Source organism: Haliotis rubra, unplaced genomic scaffold (genome assembly GCF_003918875.1).
Source record: "Haliotis rubra isolate DU_JTF1 unplaced genomic scaffold, ASM391887v1 Scf794, whole genome shotgun sequence".
NCBI classification, from domain to species: domain Eukaryota; kingdom Metazoa; phylum Mollusca; class Gastropoda; order Lepetellida; family Haliotidae; genus Haliotis; species Haliotis rubra.
In genome coordinates this window covers 368,795-381,264 of record NW_025767517.1, presented here as the reverse complement: position 1 = coordinate 381,264, position 12,470 = coordinate 368,795, and the positions used below count along the sequence as shown (strand labels likewise).

The following is a 12,470-nucleotide window of genomic DNA, read 5'->3' as shown; positions in this document are numbered from 1 at the left end:
AAAGAGAAAACGTTAACGTTTTGAAGATTAAAACCTGTCGACGATGGACAGTAAAAATACTAGAGAATCGCAGATATGAATAAAACTAGCGAGCAAAGCTAAAACATTTCAATTAAAGAGGACAATACAGTATAAAACACGGGCTATAGATCGCCAACAACTGATGGTAGATCACCATACTAGGAATGATCGGTGTATCGAACTTGATTAATAGATGTAAGAGGGTCGTCTCACATGAAGCAGCATTTAATGAGATGTGATTGGATGAACTGAGTTTGAATCCAGTATGTGTATCAATATCGGTTTGTCATTTTTATACTTAACTTATGTGTTTCTCGAATGTGGTTGTTCGAGTACGGCCTAAGGTTACGATCATATGCCGAGAGTGAGTGAGTGAGTTGAGTTTTACGCTGCACTCAGCAATATTCCAGCTGTATGGCGGCGGTCTGTAAATAATCGAGTCTGGACCAGACAATCAAGTGAACAACAGCATGAGCATCGATCTACGCAGTTGGGATACGATGACATGTGTCAACCAAGCCAGTGACCACCTGACAATGAGTAGAGGGGCACAGATGGCTCAGTCAGGTGGGGTAGCCGAGTGGTTGAAACTTTCATTCGTCCAGCCGAAGACCCGGGTTTGATTCAGTGAGCCTGACCACCCGATCCCGTTAATCGCCTCTTACAACAAGCATGGGTTACTGAAGGTTCATTCTAACCCAGACCTTCACGGGTATCATATGTCGAGAGATTAGGTTAATTGGGGTTTAACCTCCCGTTCAAGATAACAGTACGTGTATAGGGAGGTGCTACGTGTGTGTACCAGTGCAAACTAATTGGCCTAATGTCACAGTATAACACGTCACACAAACTCACGTTACTCTTTCCTTCCTGACCAGTCGGCCCGTTCTTGTTCTCCCCTTGACGCTGAACGTCAGACAAGTTCACTCTGTTGATGTATTCTGTTATGACTCTGCCGGGAATCAAACCAGCATTCACAGGGCAGACAGTCTTTCTACCTGACCACAGTCCCGTCGATGGTCAGCCAAATGACACATTGGCATTTTTATGGAGGCACAAACAGAATTTAGACATACATGTAACTCTACTATAAATTTCCATTTTGCCCATTTTTCAATAAAGCAAAAAAAGCATTTTAGGGACATATAGAAGTAGACATTCGTGTCAGCTGAATGACTTGTCGGTATTCCAATGTGTCTTTAAAGAAGATTATCGTCAGCACCATTCCATTTACTTGACAGTGATCGTGAAATAATCAATTTTTGACTTGACAGTCTAATGATTAATATCCTGAACATCGATCTACGAAAATGGGAAACGTAAACGTTAGCATACATCAATCAATCAAGTAAGACACCGTGACCACATCATCCCGTTGATCACCTCTGTCGACAATCATGTGAAACAGATTCTAACCCGGTATCAAGGGGGGTCTAAGGTGCCATTAATCACTGATGGTTAGTGCAAGATGACTGGTTCATCCAGACGATCACAACAACTGATACACTTCATACATGAACTGAAACCGCTTGCTCAAAGCATCTTTCCCTACTTTCCCCACCATCAATCTGACGATTGCAGCTGCTACCATTTGAACCCTATGACCATGTTTTTACTTTTAAAATTATTTTACGTATGCTTCAATATTTAATGCGTGAACGGTCGAGGCGACGCTCCTTCATATATTCTGTATCATATGGCTTTTGTGCTTGTGTGCTAAACATGTAGTATCCGCTCCATGATATAGATTGAACATGTTGTATATTATCATTATATTATAAATATATAATACACATGTTGAATATATAGTTGTGTAAATGTCATGCTATTAGCAACAAAAGCAAACGTTAATCATTTATCTTATCAAGGTTGACTTCATTGACAAGATCCATACCTACTTACCTGTGAAGAACAAGGTTAGAACTGGTCTTGGGCAACCCATGCTGGTTATAAGAGGCGACTAACGGGATCGGGTGGTCAGGCTCGCTGACTTGGTTGATATATTTTATCGTATCCCAATTGCGTAGATCACCTTTGCTCATGATGTTGATCACCGGATTGCCTGGTCTAGACCCGATTGTTTAAAGACCGCCGCCATATAGCTGAAATTTTGCTGAGTACGGCGTTAAACAACAATCCACCCAGCCATACCTGGTAACACATGTTAAAGGGACGATGGTGTAACAAATCCATATCGGGTGTAACAATCCTTTACGTTGATGCAGGCGAGGCAGCTGCGACACACATTAGACACCGATGATTGTAAACCGCCAGTGGGATGTTGTTTTAAATGTCAACCAAACCTTGATCAAACTGACCTTGTCTGGCTGGCACTGGTCATGCTGTCGGCGTAGTTCTTGATCATGCAAGAGAAAATATATTGGAGAGAGGTCAACAAGACATAGTGTTAATGTTACGCTGCTCCATGATCATAAAGTCTGTCACAACGCCCGTAATGTGTTGGCGAACATTATCCAGCTGCAATATGATGTTACTACCCTGTAACCCGTGAAGGTCCGGGTTAGAATATTGCTCTTCAGTAACCCATGCTTGTCGTAAGAGGCGACTAACGGGATCGGGTGGTCAGGCTCGCTGACTTGGTTGACACATGTCATCGGTTCCCAATTGCGCAGATCGATGCTCATGATGTTGATCACTGGATTGTCTGGTCCAGACTCGATTATTTACAGACCGCCGACATATATCTGGAATATTGATGATTGCTGTGTAAAACTAAACTCCCTCACTCATTCATTCACTCATTACCCTATAGTTGCACAAAGGGAAGAACGCGGTCTTGAATGATGTGGTCCCAACAGGATGCGTCATTTAATTTGCCATTACCAAAATGAGTCTTGTTTGAATTGTTATGCTTTCCCATACAATTCCACTTCAACCATATAGCTAATGACTTGGAGAAACTTTAGCTAAATTCATTCGTGATCAGTACGCCGTCTGCTGAGCCTGGGGTGTTGTCTGCGCCAAGCAAGGCATGCCTGAAGGCGACAGTGTCGCTGTCAGTACACTGTCTGCTGCACCTGGGTGCGTCTGTAGGCGACAGAAGCGAAGTGTCGCTGAATTCATCCGTGATCAGTACACTGTCTGCTGCACCTGGGGTGTTGTCTGTGCCAAGCAAGGCATGCCTGAAGGCCACATAGAAGCAAACCCGAGAGTCTCGTTTGAGGTCAAGCCCGGATGCTGTGCTCCTCAACCGGTCGTGTAATCTATAGCTAAGCTGAATCCCGTTAGAGGCTGCATCGACATGGATGGAACATAGTTCTAATGAACACCGACACCACGTATTTGTTGTTACTTTACGATTTTGATATGCACTCTCCCTTGTAACAAGTAAGATCGTGTTTTAATTTTTGTTTGCAACATAGTGCATCATTCTGATGACTATTTCCATACTCGTGGGTTCGACCAAAATGTTATATTTCTGAGACCTCTAGACTAACGCTTAGTCTCTGAATATATAATTTTGATAGTAACAAACAAGCCCATTCATATTGAAAAGGAGCCCTCGGGGAGACCAGAGATTCAGCCTGAACCTGAGGAAATCTAGACTTGCTTTATTTAGGGCTTTAGCACTGCAGATAGGGGTAGGCAGTAGGGAAAATAATGTGGTTCAGGGACTGTGAGACAGACTATGAGACCTCCATCGCGCGGGGTTTCGTTTCACATGCACCCAAAACGCCGTGATGGTGCTGAAATACTGGTCAAAGTGGCCTTATACTCAGTTCAATGACTCATTTATCAAGTAATACAAATTTTATCACATTACCCCAGTATGTCACCAATAACCTATGTCTGTCGTAACCGTGGATCGGGTGGTCGGAAAAGGTTCACTGTGTGTGATTGTAGACGACGGCGCACATCGTTGCTCATAATATTGTTCACTGGATTGTCTAAATCCAGGTCGTCCTCGTACAGCTGGGATATTGCTCCCGTCCGCTGGCTTTAACCCTAAATAGAGCTGTAATTGCTGAATAGCAGTGTACATCCAGTGAATCGGATTCTCAGATTTATGTTGATGATAAATTAATTCAAGCGAGTCTAAAATTCTAATCACAGAGCTCGTCATGTTCGACTTATTTCACCGGTTCTTAAACCTCTCCATGTTCGTTTACGACAAACCAAAAGTTTCGAATTCTAACAGGATTATGCATCAATGCATGCAACTGATGTCAATATCAGGAGGGTACGCTATGTCAGACGAACAGCCTGTGGATCATTGTCCACAATAATTCACTGCACTAAACAACAACTTACATGACAGCATGTAGATGAATAGTGAGTGAGTGAGTATGGTTTACGTCGCTTATAGCAATATTCCAGCAATATCACTGCGGGGGACGCCAGCACTGGGCTTCGCACATTGTACTCCTGCGGGAACTTGAACCCGGGTCTTCGACGTGACTTTTTAAATGTAGTATTTGAGTGATTTTAAATTATGGCTTAGATTTCCTACAATCGCCAGCGGCTGAAGGGATGGTATAAATCCAGCTAGGGTCCATGCAGGTAGCAAAGGCTCTGTAAGTCCCCATGGTCCCTAGTATGGTGCTGGCGATCTATAGCCCGTTCTTTATATTGTACTGTCTAAATTTGTTATCCAGTTTGAGAGATACATACTGGTGTTGTTTTTTGTGTCTGTGATATTCTAGTTGGTTTGACTGACGTCGCTGACAGGCTTTTTTGTGATTTACATGGTTTTTTGATGAAGTTACAAACTTAATTAATTCACGATATCCTGAAATATTGCCGATGTGACTTTAAATTTTAACTCACTCACTCTTCGACGAGACGAACAAATACTTTAACAATTAGGCTACCCCACCGCCCCCAGTCGATGAATGCCGATGTACAGACGGGTGAATCACCTCTTTGAACAATATTCCAGTTGTATCGGTGTGTCAGCTTAGTGTTGGCGACAAGCCCGTGGTAATGCAGGCCTCTGATCATGACGTTTACCACTTCAGTGAACCCCACGAGCATGGATGGACATGGAGCTGACAATCCAAGACTTACGGATGAACCGGGATTCGAACCAAGAATCACCGGAGTCCCGAGTCCTCACAGCACCGAGCTCTTTGAGGTGAATATCGGCGCCTCCGACACCTGGGTCACTTATCAATTAAGAAAACTACAAGAAAAAGATGCAGATGCTACGTTTATACGAAAATAGTCCAGGCATGACGACTTGTGCTCTGTAACTGAGTGTTAATTCTGTCTAAATAGAATCATATAAATTAAAAATGAAACATTACCGCTTGATAACAGTTTAATGATCTACATCGAAACATCGCTCTATGCAGTAAACAAGCAGTTGTCACCCATTAAGTTGGATGCTTCATTTGTGACTCACCAACTTCAAGAATGCCGATCAAACATATAAATTAAATTAATTTGTAATCTTTCACTTCAATTGAAATTTAAACTGCCTCTTTAGTAATCATCCCGGGTCTTGCGATATGATTAAAAAGCATCAGACGGCATTTTGTGTTCATGGTAAGCCGGCTATAGTTTCAGCATTAAGGCGTCATCGTCATCATCATCTATTACAAGCTGGCCGTAGGCAGGGGGAGACGTCCGGCTCAGACGTAACTTCCGGTTGATAAGAATAACAAGTCCAATCACAGCCACGACAAGAATTAGAACGGTAGCCAGTCTGTAAGGACAACAACAGAAAGGTAGAAACTAGAACAAAATCAAGAACCACGGTTGATTGACACCGGTTGTTTGGCTCATATTCTCGGTGGACTGCCTGGAGAAACAGTTCTATCTGTATAAACCCTGGAGGCTCTTGGGTATATTTGTGCATGAAGGTCGCTGGGGTTTGGCCACAGAAGAACAACAGAGTATATAAATACAATTAGACTTACATAAATATTTTAGGGTAAATTCTGAGAAAAGATTGTTGGTGTGACCGACCTCTTGAACTGAATTAAGCGTATTGAGACTTGTCATTCATTTATTCACCAAGTCCAACGTTCATTTAGAATGTTCGTGCATATACTTACACTTCCACTGACACCAGCAGTGTGATTGTCTGAAGATTCGACGGTTTGCTTGTCATGGTAACGACACCTGGTGTCGGGATTGTAAAGTTGTGGACAGCGGGTGTTGGTTCACTCAACAATTCGTCCACGGAAGTCGGTTTGAGACAAGCATGCTTGCTGAACAATGTCATGACCTGGAACAGGTACCCGAAGTGAAAGAACACACCTTTCCAAAGTGTAAACACTTGTGACAAGATGAAGTCTGCTGAACAGTGATAGTTAAGAAATTCAACGCCTTAAATTCACTTTACCGAACGAATCCGCACCTAACACGCTGCAATATACATATCCATTTGATTACCTTGTGCCTTGTGTTCACCTTTCAGCAAACACCTGACTTCATTACTATTTTACAGTGATTTATGAACACATACTTATGAAAATGTCAGTATTATTTAAGAGATATCGTTTTAGTGTTATTCCTTCAATTTTCTGAAATTGATTACAGCTTAAGAGCAGGAACAGTTTTAAAAAGACTGGACAACCGTTTTGGCATTTAACCGCATTCTAAGCAATATTCCAGCCATGTTGTGAAGGCCTCTAAATAAACGCACCTGGATTGGACAAAGTAATGATTGAATGATCATCGACTAACGCAACTGGGATACAATGACATCAACCATATCAACGAATCTGACCTCCTGTTCTAATCGCCCTTTATCCGAAATGTATTTGTGTATGAAACAGCTCGAACGCCAAATGACTGTATATATGTTTTGTAGGTTAAACATCAGTTACTGTACAACCTGGATGCCGAATGTCCGGACACCGATGCTGTATTACTGCAAACCTATTGGACTGTACGAAAGCCCATCATACTTACATAGGGACCACTTCCAGAAACCTGTCCTGTAATCCAGAGAACATCTGGTTTCGTTTCATGGACGCACTTCAGCTTGATCGATACCGCTCTGTAACGAGTTACACGGTAAGATACTTAACCTTAACCTTAACGCTACAACATAGCCGGATTCACTAGAACTCAAAGCTAGATATGGTAAACTGAAATTTTACGTTACTATACCCAAGATGTACATCTGGATGTCCCCAGCCATGATACTGCTAAAAGATGCGTAAAGCCATACCACCCTCTCAGTCCGACTCGTGGCGCTACGAAATTCTGCATGTAAGTTTACTTACACTGTTGGGTGTGTATGAGAGCAAAGTTCGAGATCATTATAAACTCTATGTCTATAATGTCTGCAAACAAAGGGCTCCTTGCCATGTCAACCACTCCGTAACTACCTGAACACCTGAACAATCCCGTCTACACGTATGTTTAGGTTACATTACAAATCCTAACGTAAATTTAAATTATAATGCACGTCCATGTTAACCACATAAGATGCCCTGTACACACTTACACTTCTCCGTGCGAGTATTGCAGGGACAACCCTTCCACGACGTCGGAGACGAACCTGGCACTCTGCTGTGTGCCGACAACAACGCCGGCCTTGTTGCCGCTGTACTTACAAACGGCTGCGTCCTGGCAGGCAGCTTGGGTGAATGGGACACACGGGTTCCAGGAGAACACATCCTGCCCGAGAAGATCAGTGTGGTGGTTAAATCTGAAAACAAAATATGAGTGATGCATTCGTACAGCTGATAATTTTCTACGAAATCTGATAATTTTTCCAAATTTGATTCATAAACATTCTTTTAACTGATACATACCTACATGTGATACATTCCTACAACTGACACACACCTGTGTATGATACATTCCTACGTCCGTCGATTTTCTACGTTTGCTGCAATCCTGCAGATTACACAATCATATCACTGATACTTTCCTACGCTTCGTACATTCCTACGTCTGATACATAAATGGTTGATGCATTCATACGTCTGATGCATTCATACACCTGATACATTCCTACACCTGATACATACCTATGGTTGATGCATTCCTACGTATGATACATTCCTACATCTGATACAGACGAATGGTTGATGCATTCCTACGTCTGATACATTCCTACATCTGATACATACCAATGGTTGATGCATTCCTTCGTCTGATACATTCCTACGTCTGATACATAAATGGTTGATGCAGTCCTACGTCTGATGCATTCCTACAGCTGATACATTCTTACATCTGATACATACCAATGGTTGATGCATTCTTACGTCTGATACATAAATGGTTGATACATTCCTACATCTGAGACATACCTATGGTTGATGCATTCCTACGTCTGATGGGGGCGGTGGGGTAGCCTAATGGTTAAAGCGTACGCTCGTCACGCTGAAGACCATGGTTCGATTCCCCACATGTGTACAATGTATGAAGCCAATTTATGGTGTCCCCCGCCGTTAAATTGCTGGAATCTTGCTAAAAACGGCGTAAAACTAAATTCACTCACTCACTCTTACGTCTGATACATTCCTACAGCCCAGAAGTTCCCACTCCTGACACATTCTTGCATCTGATACATTCCTATGTTTGATATATTACTATATCTGATTCATTCCTTCAGGTGACACATCCCTTCAGCTGACAAATTCCTTTATCCGATAAATTCCTACATCTGCACAACTCCCCGTATCTGCACCCCTGTATCACGTCAGGATGCCGCAGTGTGGCCGTAGTAGAACTGGGATACTGTTCAAACCAACAACAAACCGTCATGTGCTGTAGCCAAGGAGTTGTTGATATACTGAGAGAAACAAATAAGGATCACAGCAAAATTCAAGCGTTCCTTTATTATTTTCCAGTTTTCATCACCACAGCGCTATTCAAAGCTGGTAATGAAAACTGGAAAATATTAAAGGAACGCTTGAATTTTCTTGTGATCCTTTATTGGTTTCTCTCAGTATATTTATGAATGTGCAAGATGAAGTTTCAGGAACGTTTTGAGTGCTGTAGTCTGTCTAACAGTCCCTGAACCACAGTATTTCCCCTACTGTCAAGCTCTCTCTGCAGTGCTAAAGCCCTAAATAAAGCAAGTCTAGATTTCCTCAGGTTCAATCTCTGGTCTCCCTGGGGCTCCTTTTCAGTTTAAATGGGCTTGTTTGTTACTATCAAAATTATATATATTCTGAGACTAAGCATTAGTCTATGAGTGCTGTTGCTGCACTCAGAAATAGTCCAAATGCGTCACGGAGACCAGTAGCTAGGTATGACGGTGTTAGACCAGACAATCCAGTGATTGATGTTGTGAGGAACGTTCCATGCCGTCTGGGTCAACGAGCTTGATATTATGGCGTGTTTGGTCGCCCTTTAGCTCTAGCACAGTAAACAGGTGACGGTGACTTATTGACGACTTGTGACGAATATATATCTCACTTGCGTTTTGAAAAAGGGAGCTAGTTGAGTTAATAGAGAATACTACACGAGGTCTCATTACATACGAATTATACGAAACGAGTGTCCTTCCTATGGTATCTGACCGAGCGAAAGCGAGGTCAGATAACATAGGAAGGTCACGAGTTTCGTATAATTCGTATGTAATGAGACCGAGTGTGGTATTTTATTTATTACCCCCGTCTTACATGCATTTAAATTGACAAAATAGCGTATTTTTGTTATGTTTTTGGTTTCAAACCGAAACCGGTTTCATAAAGAGGTTGCGGAAAAGTTTTGTACTGTAGTACAATATTTGCATGACGTCACACTATTGACGTCACTGCCATGGTAACCGACGTCACGATGCATGTCAGTTGTCTTTGCCTCGTACAGCCTCCTACAGTAAACTACTCCGTTGCACCTCGTTTCTTGGTTTCCAGTTGCTTCATTCGGCTAACATCACTGGTGGAAACATTGCGTTCATGTTTTTCGACGGATATAATGTCTCAGTTCGACTCACAATTAAACAGCGACACGGCAACGTTCGCAATGTTTACATTCCCACAATGCATTTAAGTTGTAGAATGAATGAATTCACGTGTTTGTTATGAATGAAAAAATAGTTACGTCAGAATGTGACCTAATTGAGAGGTCATCGGTTATCCAATCAAATCGTTAGAATCTCAGGTCAAGTCGTTATGACACAGGTCAACGCGATACGACACTCGTGTGACGTACGAGATTAATATGCAACGACCCATACGTTGACCACGTGGGTAATAAAACACATTTACTGAACAGAATTGTAGTTACATTAGAGCAGAAATATATCGATGACATTTCACAGTATTTGAAATAGTATATATATCTAAATTAAGATGTAACAATTTTGGATTAAAGTTGAAACGAGAAGACAATATACCCCATGAAGAAAGATACTGTCATTACTGTTTAGAAGTAAAATATGAAGAGCGTGGACATGAATACCATGTACTTCTGAAATATGAATAATTCTCTCATCTAAGAAGACGATATCTACCAGCTCACTTTACAGACTATCCAACAACTACTTACTTCATACACTTGATGGCATCTACTGACAAAGATGTATCAAATAAACTTGGACTCTATCTAAAATGTTAACTATAAAATCATCTTCGGAAGCTTAAACTTAATGCATGCAGGATAATTTTGTTGTAATCTGTCATGTAATATGGGCCCATGGCCTAATTGCAGAATAAATGTGTCTGTCTGTCTATATAGTTACATTAGGGTCAGTTAAGTGTGGGGAAAAAATCACGGTCCGAAGTGAAGCAGGCATCCGATATATAACGGATCACTGTTGTGCAGTCTACGGACAGGCAAATAGTGCTGAGAAGCCTGGAGAAATGATTGCGGCGAACTGAGATTCGAAACCAAAGTTGTAGGTTCCTGGCGTGTCCAAGGGACGCAAATCTGTCCAGACAATTGCGGCGCCTAAACTTAGAAGACCACCCGTATCCCCATCAGATTCGAACATAAACGAAACTTAGCACTGGGCCACCTAATAACCTCCTTGTATTGAACGATGATATGTCAGTATCAGTATATGATATTTCATGTAACGGTACTCACGCAGGTGTCCCGTTATTCAGAGCGAGCGGGGTCAGGTCGATGACTCCATCATCTGATTGGCAGGTACATGGTCCAGTCTGTGTCCAGTCTGAATCCACTCGAGACTTACAGGTCGCAAACACAAGCCACAGTAGAACAACTGTCCGACACATTTTGAAATATACAGTCTCTGACGAGGCAAATTGAGGACGACACGGAGAAGGAAGTATCATATAGCTATTATCACTGGTGAGATATCAAAGGTTGCACGTCATAATCACGGGGCGTTGATAGGTCTTGTGATAAACGACTGTCACTAGGACGGCTCGCTGTTATTGTGTACTAAGTATACATATATTCACAACTCCGCATTTCTATGCTAATGACAATCACTGGATTGTCTGATCCAGGACCATACAACAGACCGCCTCCATACAACTGGCACTTTGTTGAGAAACAGCAAAGTATAGCACGCACACACACAAAACACATTCAGAGTTAGAGGTGTGCGCGCGTGTGTGTGTTAGTCAGTGTGTGAGTGAGTGAGTGAGTGTCTGTATCTCCCTGTCATTATTTTAAACGTCGTGCTTGCTCCAAATGACTGATATATAACAACTAAACGAAGGGTTATCAGAGCGCTATTTATACAGTTATTATCAAACGGAACATCCAGTCTGGCAGTGTAAGAGATAAATTTAATAGGTGATCTAAATCGTACTGGCTTTATTCTGTGTAAGAGGTATTTCCCAGCGTTATATCACATCAAAACCGGACATTTCACAAGACGGACACTACGCTACTCCACGTCCCCTCGCGAATGAATACTGTGAGTGTTGCGTTAGATACCATTGTCAGATACAAAGGCCGGACTGAAGTATAAATACTAGATGTAGGTGCGGAAGGTTACAGCAATCACTTATCATGACGTTGGCCCAACGTCGACTCCCCACATGGGTAAGATGTACTTCTTTGATTTAGGTATAATGTGTGCAACACATTTCATAAAGTTTCCTCATTCCGTGACATTGCTGCAATTTTGCTAAAAAAAAGGGCGAAAATTCAACGCACTCATTCTCTCAAATATGAGTGAGTGAGTGAGTTTAGTTTTACGCCGCACTCAGCAATATCCCAGCTATATGGCGGCGGTCTGTAAATAATCGAGTCTGGACCAGACAATCCAGTGATCAACAGCATGAGCATCGATCTGCGCAATTGGGAACCGATGACATGTGTCAACCAAGTCAGCGAAACTGACCACCCGATCCCGTTAGTCGCCTCTTACGACAAGCATAGTCGCCTTTTATGGCAAGCACATGGGTAACTGAAGACCTATTCTACCTCGGATCTTCACGGGCCCTCTCAAATATGAACCTGGAAATGAAGTTACTATGTCCGTGAACAACGTTTATTGTTTGAATTGGATATTGCCATGGAGGCGGGTAACTCATCGGATAAATCTCCTGAAACATCGTAGCCTATGTGATGGATTTCCATTTTGAGTAATC

The 12,470-nt window shown here is 42.1% G+C and overlaps 1 protein-coding gene across 1 annotated transcript; it reads right to left on the bottom strand.

The window, feature by feature from the left end:
* Nucleotides 1–5,288: 5,288 nt before the first annotated feature.
* LOC124261282 lies at nucleotides 5,289–11,214 on the bottom strand. The gene is made up of 5 exons (XM_046695591.1): nucleotides 10,987–11,214; nucleotides 7,445–7,648; nucleotides 6,904–6,991; nucleotides 6,042–6,214; nucleotides 5,289–5,689 (listed from the first exon to the last, which is right to left on the bottom strand). Exons 1-5 carry the CDS (start codon nucleotides 11,196–11,198, stop codon nucleotides 5,539–5,541), a joined length of 828 nt encoding a protein of 275 aa, XP_046551547.1. The 5' UTR covers nucleotides 11,199–11,214; the 3' UTR covers nucleotides 5,289–5,538.
* Between the last annotated feature and the right edge of the window lie 1,256 nt (nucleotides 11,215–12,470).

Excerpts from the sequence above, each read along its gene's own strand:
- LOC124261282 (XM_046695591.1), bottom strand. The coding sequence starts at position 11,198 with ATGATACTTCCTTCTCCGTGTCGTCCTCAATTTGCCTCGTCAGAGACT. Across the intron at positions 7,649-10,986 it reads CTGAATAACGGGACACCTGC|ATTTAACCACCACACTGATC; the intron begins GTGAGTACCGTT and ends TTTTGTTTTCAG. Across the intron at positions 6,992-7,444 it reads CAATACTCGCACGGAGAAGT|AGCGGTATCGATCAAGCTGA; the intron begins GTAAGTGTGTAC and ends AACTCGTTACAG.